Below are 17,772 nucleotides of genomic sequence, written 5' to 3'. Positions count from 1 at the left end.
GGCTGGGCGTGGTGGCTCATGTTTATAATCCCAGCACTCTGGGAGGCCGAGGCGGGTGAATCACAAGGTCAGGAGATCGAGACCATCCTGGCTAACATGGTGAAACCCATCTCTAGTAAAAATACAAAAGATTAGCCGGGCATGGTGGCGGGCGCCTGTGGTCCCAGCTACTCAGGAGGCTGAGGCAGGAGAATAGCGTGAACCCGGGAGGCAGAGCTTACAGTGAACCGAGATCGCACCACTGCACTCCAGCCTGGGCGACAGAGCGAGACTCCATCTCAAAAAAAAAGAAAAGAAAAAGGAATAGTTTAGTTTCCACAGTGACTATGCTAAACTAAAGGCATTTGCCCGGGGGCCAGGAATGCTAAAGAAGAACTCACCAATCCCCTTGAACTCCTGGGCTCAAGATATCCTCCTGCCCTGGTATCTTTGATATGAGTCCCCTGGTATTTTTGATATGAGCAACACTGCCACAAGGAAAAGCTCCTCTAAGGCTAAATAGCAAATACATGAAACATGTTTCCTTACATGTGTTCTACAAAGTAAAGAGGCTGCTAGTTCCTGGACCACAAGTAACACTTTATCAAAGGAATAAAACTTATTCTACAATAAAGTTTTCTTAATACCAAAATGAGTTTTCTTAATACCAAACTTAAGGCCATGTTGCATAAAGGTGACAGTAGTGAGTACTACCTTTTGGAGACAAGAGTGGCAATTTGCTCTGTGGTCTCATGTACCACTTTTCTCTAAGAATCTTTTTTCTTCAACTTTAAAATTAAAAGTCTGGACCATTCACTCTGTCAACAAATATTAAGGTCTACTATGTGTTAAGCCACCACATCAGTGCCTGACATACAGCAGTGAGCAGGTCTCTGCCCTCAGGGGTGTAAAGTCTGGTGTAAAACAAATAGAGAAGAAATAATACTATACTCCTCTCCATAAACCAACCACGAGTGGGGACACAAGCCAGCAACTTTAAGACACCCTGCTGCAGAGATAAATGTACTTAAATATTCTAGACATCAAACCTGGCCACTGGTCACAAATAAATTTTCATCACACACAGCTGCCTAATTCAAAGAGGATGACAAAAGGCAGGCATATCTAAAAGCCTGATCAAAGTTCTTAAGATTGCCCAGCCCTGGATATTAAAAAAAAGTATACACTCAAACTTTGTAAAACAGTAACAGAAACTAGAGCAGTAGTTCTCAGTTACTTTGAGGGCCTGTTAAAACACAGACTGATGGGTAAAAGCAAAAGGGCAGTAGCCCCAGAGATGTTTATTCCTGCACATGATCTTAGCTACAAGGTAATGTTGTATACATTCTAGGCTGGGCACAGTGGCTCATGCCTGTGATCCCAGGACTTTCGGAGGTCAAGGCAGGAGAATTACCTGAGGTCAGGAGTTCAAGACCAGCCTGACCAACATGGTGAAATGCTGTTTCTACTAAAAATACAAAAATTAGCCACGTGTGGTGGCACACGCCTGTAGTCCCAGCTACTCAGGAGGTTGAGGCAGGAGAATCACTTGAACCTGGGAGGTGGAGGTTGCAGTGAGCCAAGACTGCACCACTGCACTCCAGCTTGAGAAACAAGAGTGAAACTCCGTCTAAAAAAAAAAAAAAATTTAACTGCAAGACCAACTAGAAAATAGAACTTTACGGGGGAAAACGCCACCAGATAAAACTTAAGAATGGCTGGGCACGGTGGCTCACGCCTGCAATCCCAGCACTTTGGGAGGCTGAGGCGGACAGATCACAAGGTCAGGAGTTTGAGACTAGTCTGGCCAACATAGTGAAACCCCGTTTCTACTAAAAATACAAAAAAAAAAAAAAAAAAAATAGCTGGGCGTGGTGGTGGGCGCCTGTAATCCTAGCTACTCGGGAGGCCGAGGCAAGAGAATTGTGTGACTCCAGGAGGCAGAGGTTGCAGTGAGCTGAGATCACACTACTGCACTCCAGCCTGGGTGACAGAACGAGACTCCGTCACAACAACAACAAACTTAAGAATCTTAGGTTGTGGGACTTAGTCCTAATGCACAGACCTTTAAGAAATTCAACTTAACATCTTCAGTATATTTATTTTACTCACCGCAAGCATTTTCATTAAAAGTTCCTGTTGCTCTCTTGTTGCTTGCTTTTTAGTGCTCTCTTCGTATTCATAACCATTTTTAGCTAAATAATCAAGGTGGTTGTGAAATATAACTGAACGCCAAAATTGCTCCTATAAAAGTGAACAAAATTGCTTAATGCCAACTATCACCTTAATATGAGGCAAGTGTTAAATATTTCTTTTCAGACACCAGTTTTTGAATAAAATATGTTCTGAAGCCCTCCTTTCTATAAGTTTATTTTACAATTCAAATTCTAGTGTGATACTACAGCTTAACTTTTCCCCCATCCTTAAAAAAGGCAGTTGGGGAGGAATACAGCATTTAAAACAGTTTCCTAGCTATCATCATAATGAATGCTCAGAGAACTTGGCAAACAAGCTTTTTAAAAGCTAATTTGTTTCTTATTTAGAGTAACTAATTGCAGATTTCAAATGACTTTTGATGACACAGGGCTAGGACTAGGGTCAGGCAAGCCAGGTGCCTATGGCACAAAATGATGGAGGCACTTCTTCTCAGGCACATGCCCCATCCTGAGAGTAAGTCTTTCCCCAGTGGGTCTCTGACAGTCACACCCATTTACTTTGTCGACAAAGTCCCTGGAAGCAGTGATGGCAATCAGGTGGCCTGGTGATCCTAAGCAGTCCTCCTCCCTCCCTGCTACCCCTATTCATGTAATTATACAGTAATGAATATACTGGCCATCACAACAATTTTAAAGTGTATGTATCACAGGTGCTGTATTATCAAATTCAAAGTGTCAAGGTAAGACTTCCACATACCTCCATTTGTCCTTTCTCTGTTGCAATCTGACAATAAGGAAGCTTAAAGGATAATATAGCAACAGCAGGGCGTGGAAGGGTTGGGGGAAACCGAGAACCTTTACAAGGAATGCACCTGTCAGTAAAGAAAAGTTCCACCATAAAAATTTGCTAACATGTCACAAAAACTGCAAAATTAAAAAAGTTTTCAAAAGTTAATAACTTAGAATAGTAATATTATTATTATAATAGCTGCCTTAATTATATGTAACAAATATCTCTTTTTAAAAAAGTATTTTAGGCTTGACTAGACATAAAGACTACCCCTACAAGCATTTCAAGAATAGAAAAATTTCTTCACATCTCACTTATTTTTTTTGAGACAGGGTCTCACTGTGTTGCCCAGGCTAAAGTACAGTGGTGTGATCATGGTTCACTGAAGCCCCAACCTCCCAAGTTCAAGTGATCCTCCCATCTCAGCCTCCCAAGTAGCTAGGACTACAGACATGTGCTATCATGCCTGGCTAACTTTTGTATTTTTAGTAGAGATGGGGTTTTGTCATGTTGCCCAGGCTGGACTCGAACTCCTGGACTGAAGTGTGCCTCCTGCCTTTGCCTCCCAAAGTGCTGAGATTACAGGCTGAGCTACCCTGCCCAGCCTCCCATTTCACTTTATTAAATGACAACCACTAAAAGTCAAATCAGCTCTCTTCATATTTTCCTTAGCAAACTATCCACTTTTAAAATATAAAAACTATATTATTCACACCTGTCATGGAATCCATGTTATCACCAAGATAAAAGCTGATGATGCTGCACATGGAACATACTCTAAGGTCAACCACATGCTTGGCCATAAAGCAAGTCTCAAAATTTTTAAATTGAAATCATACCATGCATATATTCTGAGACCACAGTAAAATAAAAATAGAAATCAATACTGAGGATCTCTCAGAACCACACAAATTACATGGAAAGTAAACAACATACTCCAGAATGACTTTTGAATAAACAATGAGATTAGTAGAAATCAAAACATTCTTTAAAATAAATGAAAACAGACACAACATATCAAAATACATGGGATGCAGCAAAATCAATGTTAAGAGGAAAGTTTATAGCACTAAACACCTAAATCAAGTTAGAAAGATCTCAAATAAATAATCTAACACGGCATCTAGGGAAACTAGATAAATGAGAACAAACAAACCCCAAAGCTAGCAGAAGAAAAGAAATAACTAAAATCACAGCAGAACTAAACAAAATTGAGACTCAAAAATCCATACAAAGGATCAATAAAACAAAAAAATTGGTTTTTTGAAAGGATAAACAAGATTGATAAACTCCTAGCTAGATTAACAAAGAAAAGAAGAGAGAAGCTCCATATAGGCACAACCAGAAAATGGCAAAGGTGACATTACAACTGATATCCACAGAAATACAAAAGATTCTCACAGACTATTATGAACACTTCTACGTGCACAAACCAGAAAATCTAGAGGCAATGGGCTCACACCTGTAATCCAAATACTTTTGGAGGCAAAGGTGGGAGAATCACTTGAGGTCAGAAGTTTGAGACCAGCCTAGGTAACAAAATGAGACCCAATTGCTACAAAAAATTTCAAAGATTAGCCAGGCGTGATGGTGTGTATCTGTAGTTCCAGCTGCTCAGGAGACTGAGATGGGAGGATTAATTGAGCCTGGGAGGTTGCAGTGAGCCATGATCATGCCACTGCACTCCGGCCTGGGTGAGACCCTGTTTCAAGAAAAAAAAAAAACAGAGAGAGAAAGAAAGAGAAAAAGTCCTCAAAAGCAATTGTAATAAAAACAAAAATTGACAAGTGGGACCTAATTAGACTAAAGAGCTTCTGCACAGCAAAGAAAATCTAGAGGAAACGGATAAATTCCCGGAAACATAAAACTTCCCAAGACTGACTCAGAAAAAAAGAAACTGTGAATAAGCCAATAATGAGTTCCAAAACTGAATCAGTAATAAAAAAAAACCTATCAACCAAAAAAAGCCCTGGAACAGAGAGATCACAGCTGAATTCTAGATGCACAAAGAACTGGCACCAGTCCTACTGAAAATATTCCAAAAAATCAACTCCTCTCCAAATCACTCTATAAGGCCAGCAGTATCCTGATGCCAAAATCTCGCAAAGACACAACAAAAAAAGAAACTACAGGTCAATATCCTTGATGAACACAGATACAAAAATCTTCAACAAAACACTAGCAAACCAGATCCAGCAGTACTTCAGGAAGTTAACACACCACAACCGGTAGGTTTTATTCCTGGGATGCAAGGTTGGTTCAACATATGCAAATCAATATACGCAATTCACTACATCAACAGAATTAAAAACAAAAACCACATGATCATCTCAACAGATGCAGAAAAACCTTTCAATAAAATTCAACATCCTTTCATAATAAAGACCTTCAACAAACTAGGCATGGAAGGAACATAACTCAAAATAATAAGAGCCATCTATGGCAAACCCACAGACAACATCATATGAATGGGCAAAAGCTGGAAGTGTTATCCTTAAGAACTGGAATAAGACAAGGATGACTGCTCTTTTCACTCATATTCAACAGAGAACTGAAAATCTTAGCCAGAATAATCAAGTAAGACAACAAAATAGGAAAAGTCAAATTATCTCTCTGCTGACTATATGACTCCATAAATTGCTAAAGGGCTCCAAGTTAAGACAAGACTTTGGTAAAGTTTCAGGATACAAAATCAATATACAAAAATCAGTAGCATTTTTATACACCAATAATGTTTGGGCTGAGAGTTAAATCAAGTATGCAATCCCATTTACAATAGTCATACACATACATAAAATACCTAGGAATATATCTAACCAAGGAGGTGAAAGATCTCTACAAGAACTACAAAACACTGTTGAAAGAAATCACAGATAACACAAACAAATGGAAACACATTCCATGCTCATAGATTAGAAGAATCAATATCATTAAAATGACCATACTGTGTCTGCAGCAACCTTGGTTCGCATCGAAGTCCCAGCACCAAGAAAAGAAGAAAAGAAAAGAGAAAAGAAAAAAAAAGAAAAGAAACCAAACTCTCCAAAGCAATCTATAGATTCAACACTATTCCTATCAAATTAGCAATGTCATTTTTCACAGAATTAGAAAAAACTATTCTAAAATTCATATGGAACCAAAAAAGAGCCCAAATAGCCAAAGCTATCTAAAACAAAAAGAACAAAACTGGAGGCATCACATCACCCAACATCAACATCAAACTGTACTTCAAGGCTGGAGAAAAAGAACATGGCACTGGTGCACAAACAGAAACACAGACCAATTGAACAGAATAGGGAACCCAGAAATAAAGCCACACACCTACAACCAACTGATTGATCTTTGAGAAAGCTGACAAAAATAAGCAACTGGGAAACGAATCCCTACTCAATAAATTGTGCTGAGGTAACTGGCTATCCACATGCAGAATGAAACTGGACCCTTACCTATCACCATATGCAAAAATTAACTCAAGATGGATTAAACACTTAAATGTAAGACCTAAGACTATAAAAATCCCAGAAGAAACCGTAGCAAGTACCCTGCAGGACATTGGCCTTGGTAAATATTTCATGACTAAGTCCTCAAAAGCAATTGCAACAAAAACAAAAATTGACAAGTGGGACCTAATTAAACTAAAGAGCTTCTGCACAGCAAACAAAACTACCAAGAGTAAACAGGTCAGGTGCACTGGCTCACATCTGTAATCCTGGCACCTTGGGAGGCCAAGGCAGGAGGATTACTTGAGCCCAGGAGTTTGAGACTAGCCTGGGCAACAAAGGGAGACCTGTCTCCACAAAAACATTTAAAAATTAGCCAGGTGTGGTGGCATGTGCCTGTAGTCCTGCACAATCCCATTTACAATAGCCATATGCACACACACAAAATACCTAGGATATATCCAACCAAGGAAGTGAAAGATCTCTACAAGAACTACGAAACACTGTTGAAAGAAATCATAGATGACACAAACAAACGGAAAGACATTTGCAGATCCTCAAGTGGGAGGATCATTGAGCCCAGAAACTTGAGGCTACAGTGAGCCATGATCACACCACTGCACTGTAGCTTGGGTGACAGAGTGAGACTATGCCTCAAAAAAAAAAAAAAAAAAAAAAGACATCCTACAGAATGTAAGAAAATATTTGCAAGCTATGCATCCAACAAAGATCTGATATCCAGAGTCTATGAGGAACTTAAAAAAAAAATCAACAGCAAAAAAACAAATATCCCCATTAAAAAGTGGGCAATGGACATGAACAGACACTTCAAAAGAAGACATACAAGGCTGGGAACGGTGGGTCACACCATAATCCCAGAACTTTAGGAGGCTGAGGCAGGTGGATCGCTTGAACCCAGTAGTTTCACACCAGCCTGGGCAACATGGCAAGACCCTATCTCTACAAAAAATACAAAAATTACCCAGGCATGGTGACGCACATCTGTAGTCCCTGCTACTCAAGAGGCTGAGATGGAAGGATCCCTTGAGCCCGGGAGGTTGAGGCAGCAGTGAGCAGTAATTGCACCACTGTACTCCAGCTTAGGTGACAGAATAAGACTCAAAAAACAAACAAAATAAAAAACCGCAATGAGTTACACCATCTCACACCAGTAAGAATGGTTACTAAAAAGTCGAGGCTGGGCATGGTGACTCAAGCCTATAATCCCAACACTTTGGGGAGCCTGAGGTGGGAGGACTGTAGGAGTTTGAGACCAGCCTGGGCAATATAGCAAGACCCTGTCTCTATGGAAAAAATAATTAGCCAGATGTGGTGGCATGTGTCTGTAGTCCTACCTACTCAGGAGGCTGAGGTGGGAGGATCACTGAGCCCAAAAATTCAAAGTTACAGTGAGCTATGTTTGTGCTATTCCACTTCAGCCTGGGCAACAGAGCGACTCCCTGTCTCAAAAAATGTAGGGGGGAAAAAAAAAGTCAGAAGAGGAAAAGCTTAAACATTGTGGTGGGGATGTAAATTAGTTCAGCCACTGTGGAAACCACTTTGGAGATTTCTTAAAGAACTAAAAACAGAACTACCATTTGATCCAGCAATCCCGTTATTGAATATATATCCAAAGGAAAACAAATCATTCTACCAAAAAGACACATGCACTCATATGTTCACTGAAGCACTATTCACAATAGTAAAGACATGGAATCAACCTATGTGTCCATCAAGAGTAGGTTGGATAAAGAAAATGTGGTACACAACACACCATGGATGCCACACAGGTTTTACTTAAAAAAGTAAAACCACGTACTTTGCAGCAACATGGATGCAGCTGGAGGCCATTATCCTAATCAAATTAATGCAGAAACAGAAAACTATATACTGCATGTTCTCACTTACAAGTGGGAGCTAAACACTGGGTATACATGGACATAAAGACGAAAAAAACAGACACCAGGGACTATAAGGAGGGGAGAGAGGGAGGGAAGCAAGGGATGAAAAACTACCTATTGAGTACTACACTCACTACCTGAACGACAGCTTCAGTTGTACCCCAGACCTCAGCATCATGCAATATACCCTTGTAACAAACCTGCACATCCACCCCATGAATCTAAAATAAAAGTTAAAATTTTTTAAAAATGTTGGCCAGGCATGGTGGCTCACGCCTGTAATCCCAGTACTTTGGGAGGCCAAGGCGGGCGGATCACGAAGTCAGAAGATGGAGACCATTCTGGCTAACACAGTGAAACTCCATCTTTACTAAAAATATAACAAAATAATTAGCCTGGCATGGTGGTGGGCCCCTGTAGTCCCAGCTACTCGAGAGGCTGAGGCAGGAGAATGGCATGAACCCGGGAGGTGGAGCTTGAATTGAGCCGAGATCGCGCCACTGCACTCCAGCCTGGGTGACAGAGAGAGACTCGGACTCAAAAAAAAAAAAAAAGTTGGCCAGGTATGGTGGTGCATGTCTGTAATCCCAGCACTTTGGGGGGTAAGGCAGACAGATCACTTGAGGCCAGGAGCTTGAGACCAGCCTGGCCAACATGGCAAAAACCCATCTCTACTAAAAATACAAAAATTAGCTGGGTGTGGTGGTGAATGTCTGTAATCCCAGCTACTCGGGAGGGTGAAGCACAAGAATCTCTTGAACCTGGGAAACTGCGCTACTGCACTCCAACCTGTGCAACAGAGCAAGACTGTCACCAAAAAAAAAAAAAAAAAAAATGAAGCATACTCACTTACATTCATCAGTTTGAGAATTCTTAGTACTGTTAGTATAAGTTGTCAAAAAAGAGAAAAAAGTCAGGCATGGTAGTGGGCACCTGTAATCCCAGCTATTCAGGAGGCTGAGACAGAAGGATATTGCTTAAGCTAGGAGACCAGCCTGGGCAACAGAGCAAGACTCCATCCCAAAAAAGAGAGAACGAAAGATGATGAAATGCCTAACATAGGTTAAGTGTTTATTAGATATTGGTCAGAGTGAAGCAGAACATCCACTATCATTAGAAAGACTATAATCTATATCTACTCTGATAAATGAAAGGTTGCCTTCTATGGTAATAGGTCAATGGGTAAGGACTGTCTAAACCTGTTCTGAGTAGGCTATATAAGGCATTCAAACACACCCATCATGAGTACTACTCTTGCAACTGATTTATTAAAAAGCTTTCATTAATCACAGAATTATTTACATATATAGAACTCTTTCAACTTATGTACTCCTATTTATTTATTAGAAAAGCACTGGAAAACCATGACTGCACACTATAAATACCACTGGCAAATTTTATATTTTCATAAAGTCATTTAAAAAAGATGAAATCTCTTGTTGAATGCTTACTAATAGTCATCCACTTAATTTATAGTATAGCCTTTTAATCAGGATATTCTTGAAGGGAGATACTAAGTAGAAGCTAGACCCTTGGGCTTAAAAATTTTATAAATATCTTCCAGTATTATCAAATGCCCACTAGAGTAATTAGAAAACAAGTAAGTGACAATATCTAGTATTCTCTTTCAAACTACTCAGGCCCTTTCTTGAGAGATTCAAATACCTTCCCTTCTTTTTTTTTCTGACTATACAATAAAAATACAAATGTTTTTAGAGTTCCAATTTTTTTTGAACATACAATCTCATTTCTTTCTTCCTTCTCTCCTCTTATGATTTTGTAAAAAATCTAGTTTTCACCACACAGTATGAGGTGGCAGTGCGAATACCTCAAATTTCAAATAATCTTGTGGCAATTCTGTCATAAATCTCTATTTACAAGAATCACTACTTTACTAGTCATGCAAAATGAAAAAGAGCACGTACGTTCACAAAAGATGAGTCCAAGTACATATATATATGTACATTAACAAAATTAGAAGGAACACTGGGAGTAATGTTAATTGCCTAAACATTTTTTTCTAAAATATCATTTTACATGTTTAAATGTTTACATGTTTAAAAACATTTTACAGTTCACTTTATTGATTTACACATCGTAAGCAATTATCACAAAGAAAAAGGAAATATTGAGTAGGATTTTATTAACAGTTACTTTCTAAGCCACATTTACATCAAAGCAGAGCACCAGTTTGCTTTTTTTTATCCTTTCCTTAGCTTTAAAGAGTTGAACTAAAAAGATGTTTTCTCTGTTAAATATCCCTGTCATAGAAGAATTCAAGGGAAAAACAAACACATTTAAACTGCTAATTTGGTGGGTTTTGGAATTCGATGGAGTTTCCTGGAAACTATGTGCATAAACCATCTGGAAGAGGAATGTTAAAAAAAAAAAAAAAAAAAAAACCAAAAACCTGGTTTACTAAGAAGACAAAAGTGGCTGGGTACAGTGGCTCATGCTTGTAATCCCAGTACATAGGGAGGCTGCGGTAGGCAGATTGCTTGAGCTCAGAAGCTCAAGACCAGCTCGGGCAACACAGCAAAACCTCGTCTCTACAGAAAATACAAAAAATTTGCTAGGCATGGCAGCATGCACCTGTAGCTTTAGTTACTCGGAAGGAAGGCTGAGGATGGAGGACCACTTGAGCCCAGGAGGCAGAAGTTGCCCAGACTGGAGTGCAGTGGCGTGACCTCAGCTCCCTGCAACTTCTGTCTCAAAAAAAAAAAAAAAAAAAATTACTTCAGTTTGTTTCAAATTGACCACAAGACCTGTTTTTTTATTAAAGAAAGAGGTTAAAAATGCCAAAATAATCAGGTGTGGTGGCTCACACCTATAATATCCCAGCATTTTGGGAGCCAAGGCCAGCAGATCACCTGAACTCACGAGATCGAGACTGGGCAACCTGGCAAAATGCTGTCTCTACTAAAAATACAAAAAATTAGCTGGGCATGGTGGCACACGCCTGTAATCCCAGCTACTTGGGAGGCTGAGGCACGAGAATCACTTGAACCCGGGAAGCGGAGGTTGCAATGAGCTGAGATTGTACCACTGCACCCTAGCCTGGGCAACAGAATGAGACTCTGTCTCGAAAAAATAAAATTAAAAAAAATTAAATTAAATTAAAAAATGCTAAACTGGAGAAAACTAGGTCCAGTGTCCAGATTAACCTTGCCTCAGCCAGCAAATTTTGCTTTTTCTTCTATGTTGGACAGAACTTTCTTCTGCATTTGAGGGGACTTTGCTCACATCTCTTTTAAATCACTTATTTGGGAGTAGCATAATGACTTTAAAAGCCTACCTCTTCCTGGCCACAGTCTCATTTATCTTTCTGTGGTATAGCACATCTAGTCGGTATTATAATAAATGCTAATTCAGTGAACGCAACTAGGAAAAAAGTCTAGTTTTCAAGCACATTAAATAACTTAAGAGTTCTGAAAAACTAAACATAAAAAGAAAGAAGGTCTTTGTTGGTAGAGAGCAAATTAGACGGTAACACAGCAAAATTTATTAACTCTCAGTTATGTATTAACCAGTAGTGTCATGGAAAAACCTTTAGAAGAAACAATACTTGGTAAATTGAAGTTCAATTCAAAAGGGGGTAGGGATGACACCAATACAGATCAGTAATTTCTCATATTCATAATTTTTTTTTTTTGAGACAGAGTTTCGCTGTGTTGCCCAAGCTGGAGTACAGTGACGCAAACTTGGCTCACTGCAACCTCCACCTCCTGAGTTGAAGCGATTCTCTTGCCTCAGCCTCCCAAATAGCTGGGATTACAGGCATCTGCCACCATGCCTGGCTGATTTTTGTAATTTTTAGTAGTGACAGGGTTTCACCATGTTGGCCAGGCTAGTCTCGAACTCCTGACCTCAGGTGATCTGTCTGCCTTGCCCTCCCAAGGTGCTGGGATTACAGGTGTGAGCCACCGCACCCAGCCTCATATTCATCATTAAAGGAAAATAGGAAAATTTTATATTGACAGACAGGGTTTTGCTGTTGCCCAGGCTGTCTGCAAACTCCTGGACTCAAGTGAACCGCCTGCCCATGTCTTTTAAGTAGCTGGGATTCAGGTGTGCACCACTGTGGCAGGCTCTCAAATGAATTTTTAAAAATTATTTTTCACAAAATGTACTCTTTTAAAGGATCTCTGAACAAAAAGAAAGCATAAATACTACTGGGTTGGGTTAGAAAATGCATTTAAAGTGAGAAGAATAAAGAAAGAGATATCACTAAGTCACTTGATCTTCACAGAAATTCTGTGAGATGAGTACACTCTGGTTTTAGAGATGAGGAAACAGTGGCACAGAGGGTTTAAAGTGTAAATAACACACCAGGGCTACTGAGTGAGGATTTCAGCCAGGATACCACAAGCAGGCAGTGTGACTTAAAAGCTCGAGCTCTGGACCGCTAGGCCGCATTGCCTTTACAGAGAAGCATGTGATTTGCTATCTTTACCACAAACAATGAGAGCAAACAGAAGCATTAAAAATGCAAATAAATACGAAGATGAATTTCTTTATTTCTTTTTTATTTTAGAGACCAGGTCTCCTTATGTCACACAGGTTGGGGTGCAGGGGCTGTATAACCTTGAACTCCTGGGTTCAAGTCATACCCTTACCTCAGCCTCCCGAGCAGCTGGGACTACAGGCATGTACCACCATGCCTGGCAGGGTCTCTCTATGTTGCCCAGGCTAGTCTCAAACTCCTGGCCTCAAGCGATCCCTCTGCTTTGGCCTCCCAGCGTATTGGGATTACAGCTGTGAGCCACGAAGCCTGGCCAAAGATGAATTTCTTGCTAGCCAGAATAAGTAAGCCTCTTTAAACAACAGCAGGCTACTAAAAAGTGATTGCAGAATTTTATTCCCTGAACTTCCAAGTACTGCTATCCACAGAAAGGAAATGAATCATCTCTAAATATGCCTACATATCAGCAAAACTGGTGTGAAAAGTACAGTAAGCCATACTGAGAAGCGTAGCTTCTAATCTTTGAAAAATATTTAAGGCTATATACCAAAAAATAGTAGTAATAAATAAATAAATAAAGGTTCTACCAAAAAAAAAAAAAAAGAAAGAAAAATATTCTTATTCAAGTTTATTATTCCAGCATAAAGCCAGGAAAATATGAAAACATTCTGCAGTTATCAATTTATCATATAATATACAAATAAATACATTTCTATCAACAGGACTTTTTAATCTTCTCAGTGCTTCAAATGCCTACTGTGTAAGATTCCCCTCAGTAATTCAATTATTCTACAAGTTGGTCTTCACAGGGGAAGTATTTATTCTTCAATCTACTTATCAACTAACTCCCTTTGTTCCTATATTTTAATACAAAAAAATAAGCTTTTTTTTTTTGCCAATAAATAGATGTGTACTCTACCAAATTACTTTAATCTTTTTGGACCATAGTTTTCTCATATGTAAAAATTGGGGAGAAGTGCTGAGGGTGAAGAGAGGCAGCAAATAGACCAAAAGAACTTGGTAGTTCCCATTCTTTTATTCCTGTAGGGCTGCTGAGCTGTTATAAAGGGTCTAGGAATGCACACAAGCACCATGAATTGTCTGTAGACCAAATACAAAAATAGTTTCCACTTTACATACTAAAATTTTCACATGTACGCAGATAATGTGATTTGTAAATACAATTTTATATTAAAATAAAATTTTTAAGTCTACAGAAGCTTACGTTATCATGCCTGTAATCCCAGCACTTTGGGAGGCCAAGGTGTGAGGATCACTCGAGGTTAGTTCAAGAAAAGCCTAGGGAACATAGCAAGACTGTCCCAATAAAGAAATACTCTTTATTAGCTGATACTAAATGTAGAGTTACTAGAGCTACTATCATTTGCAGGTATGAATTGTTCAACATTTAAAAAGGACTCTTGTTCAAGTCCAGCCTGGATTATGTAGGGAGATCCTGTTTCTAAATAAATAAACAAAAGGGGCTCTTATATTTGAAAATGTCAGGAGCTACTAGTAGAGATGGGTTCTAAAATCCTTCTAAATCTAAAAGCTGTAATTTAGAGTCCATTATTTCTTTATCCATTATTGAATATAACAGTTAAATGTTACTAGCTGTAATTATCGTAGTTTTTAACAAGTTAAAATTCTTTACATATCTTAAATAAAAAGCAGGTAAAAAATGTGTCCCAAATGGTTGTGCGGGAAAAAAAAAAGCATGTAAGAAAAAAAAGCCAGCTGGATAAATTACTAAGGCTGTGAAAACTGCAACTGATGAAATACTTGTAATATTAAATTAAATGAAAAAGGAAAATTATTCATTGCAGATGACTAATTTCATATATTGCAAATAAATAATTTCATATACCTCCTTAAGATAATGACATTCACTAACAAAATGAATAATCTTACTTGAATAAGCATTAGGCAGAATAGTAAAAATCCTCATAGGTTCAAACCTTAACCTACTATTAAGACAGACTGTGAATTCTTTAATTCAAATTACTAAACTAACTAGATTCCTGAAAACGGACTTGCAAGAAATCCCTGAGAACAACCTACACTATAAGAACTATTAAAAACAGTGAATGTGGCTTGGCACAAGGCTTATACCTATAATCTCAGCACTTTGGAAGGCTGATGCAAGAGGATCAGTTGAGGCCAGGAATTTGAGATCAATCTGGGCAAGATGGTGAGACCCCATCTTTACAAAGTATTTTTAAAAATTAGCCAGGTGTGGTAGCCTGTGCCTGTAGTTTCACCTACTCAGAAGACTGAGGTGCGAGGATCACTTGAACCCAGGAGTTCAAGGCTGCAGTGAGCTATGACTCTACCACTGCAATCGTAGAGTCAGTGACACCCTGGCTCTAAAATAAAAAGAAAAAAAGAAGTTAATGAATATACATCTTCTGATACTAAATATGTCAATTTTAGAATGTAATATTCAGTGATTACAACTATAAAGGCAAAACACACAGAAAAAACCAGCAATTCCTCTGTAGTTCTCTACTAATTCAATTCTGCATTCTCTGAGACTAAATGTCTTTTCTTCTCAAACATCCCACAATGCTAACCACTGTCTCTAGAAATAACTGAATTCTGCTTCATGATCTGCCAACAAAACAGAAGCCAAAAACAGAAGATAGTAATTTGTTACCTTTCAGCTACCAAGTCTATCTGCATTTGTGCCTATGTTTTTCCCTTCCACAACTGATAAAATGTCTATTTTCCTATTTGAGACAGCTGATCTAAAAACTACTACTTTTTTTCAAGATTTCATTCCTTTCATTGGATCCTTCTTTTAAATCGTCAATCTTACCTACTTTACTAAATTCATTGCCAAAAGATTACAAAAATGCTGTAGAGCCACCTAAGCTAAAAAATCCCTTCAAAGACTTTTTATCCTCCCTTAGGTGCCACGCCAAATCTTTGCTTCTCTTCACGCCAAAGTTCTTTTTTTTTTTTTTTTTTTTTTTTTTTTGAGATAGGTTCTCTGTCGCCTAGGCAGGAGTGCAGAGGCGTGATCATGGCTCACTGTAACCTCAAACTTCCTGGGCTCAAGTGATCCTCCCCTCTCAGCATCTCAAGTAGCAGAGACTATAGGCACGCGCCATCATGCCTGGGTAATTAAAAAAACATTTTTTGTAGACACTGGGTCTCACTATGTTGCCCAGGCTAGTCTCGAACTCCTCCCATCTTGGGCTCCCAAAGTGTTGGGATTACAGGTGTGAGCCACCTCGCCTGGCCCAATAGTCAAATTTCTTGATAAGAATTATCCACATATTCTACTTTCATTTCTTTACCTCCCATGCCCACCCCAATCCGGAATTTAACATTTTATCACTTTTATCAGAGTCACCGTTAACCTCCATGTAGCCAAATTAAGAAGTCTTTCTTGGGTGCAGCACAGCAACATGGCACATGTATACATATGTAACAAACCTGCACATTGTGCACATGGACCCTAGAACTTAAAGTGCAATAAAAAATAAATTAATTAATGAATTAATTAAAAAAAAAGAAGTCTTCTTGAACTTCTGGCCTTATCTGATTTAGTTTATTGAATTGCTGCTTTGTTTAAAAATTCAATTTATTTAACTTTTGAACTAGTAAATCAAAGTTACATGCTCAATTTACATGCTTAAAAAGTATAAAAATGAATACAGAGAAAAGTCTCCTATACTATCCACTGAGTTTCTTTCTGTGAGGTAACTATCATTATTAGTTTCTTTTTTATTCTTCTAGGAATTCTTTTGCATATGTAAAGCAAATACAATTACATATTCTTATTCTTTCCCCACTTTTACACAAATGGTATTTATTTCACTTAACACATCTTGCAGATTTTTCTGTATCATTACATAGTGTCCTTATCCTTTTTAACAGCTTTGTCAAGATATGATTCACATACTGAGTTCACAGAGAATGTACCAGCCATATCATATGGTAAGTATACAATTCAGCCAGGCACAGTGGCTCATGCCTGTAATCCCAACACTTTGGGAGGCTGAAGCGGGAAGATCCCTTGAGCCCATGAATTTGAGACCAGCCTAGGCAACATGGTGAAACCCTGCCTCTACAAAAAGTAGCTGGGTGTAGTGGTGCGTGCCTGTAGTCCAGCCACTTGGGAGGCTAAGGTGGGAGGATTGCTTGAGCCTAGGATGTCACTGCTGAAGTGAGCCTGAAGTAAGCCATAATCGGGCCACTGTGCTCCAGCCTGGGTGACAGAGTGAGACTCTGTCTCAAAAAAAAAAAAAAAAAAAAAAAACCAGTACGTAATTCAGTGGTTTTTTGTATATTCACAGAATTGTGCATCTATCACCACTAATTTCTGAACATTTTCATCACCCCAAAAAGAAATCCCATGCCATGCCCAACCAATGTATTATTTCTTACATGTGCCAGCAGCAGTACTTCCCAAACTTTAACGTGCACACGAATCAACATAAAATACTATTAGTCCAGGGCCAGGTGTGATGGCTCACGCCTGTAATCACAACACTTTGGGTGGATCACTTGAGGTCAAGAGTTCAAGACCAGCCTGGCCAACATGGTGAAACCCCGTCTCTACAAAAAATACAAAAATTAGCTGGGCATGGTGGCACATGCTTATGTAATCTCAGCTACTGAGGAGGCTGAGGTAGAAGAATCGCTTGAAATCAAGAAGTGGAGGTTGTAGTGAACCGAGATCACGCCACTGCACTCCAGCCTGGGTGACAGAGACTCTATATCAAAAAAAAAAAAAAAAAAATTCGGCTGGATGCGGTGGCTCATGCCTGTAATCCCAGCACTTTGGGAGACTGAGGTGGGCGGATCATGAGGTCAGTAGATTGAGACCATCCTGGCTAACACAGTGAAAACCCCTCTCTACTAAAAATACAAAAAAATTAGCCAGGCGTTGTGGTGCGTGCCTATAACCCCAGCTACTGGGGAGGCTGAGGCAGGAGAATGGCGTGATCCTGGGAGGCGGAGCTTGCAGTGAGCCGAGATCATGCCACTGCACTCCAGCCTGGGCAACAGGGCAAGACTCCGTGTCAAAAAAAAA

The 17,772-nt window shown here is 39.2% G+C and overlaps 1 protein-coding gene across 2 annotated transcripts in view; it reads right to left on the bottom strand.

Moving 5' to 3' along the window:
- WDHD1 (WD repeat and HMG-box DNA binding protein 1) overlaps window positions 1-17,772 on the bottom strand; it is an 84,009-nt gene that overhangs the window by 16,648 nt on the left and 49,589 nt on the right. For both annotated transcript variants that reach the window (XM_023231029.2, XM_023231038.2), the window contains exons 17-18: window positions 2,893-3,007; window positions 2,092-2,223 (exon numbers count right to left, since the gene is read on the bottom strand). In XM_023231029.2, coding sequence (XP_023086797.1) covers window positions 2,092-2,223; window positions 2,893-3,007 — 247 coding nt within the window. The remainder of the gene's footprint in view (window positions 1-2,091; window positions 2,224-2,892; window positions 3,008-17,772) is intronic.

Source organism: Piliocolobus tephrosceles, chromosome 6 (genome assembly GCF_002776525.5).
Source record: "Piliocolobus tephrosceles isolate RC106 chromosome 6, ASM277652v3, whole genome shotgun sequence".
In the NCBI taxonomy this organism is placed as follows: domain Eukaryota; kingdom Metazoa; phylum Chordata; class Mammalia; order Primates; family Cercopithecidae; genus Piliocolobus; species Piliocolobus tephrosceles.
This window is presented reverse-complemented; position numbering and strand designations above follow the sequence as displayed.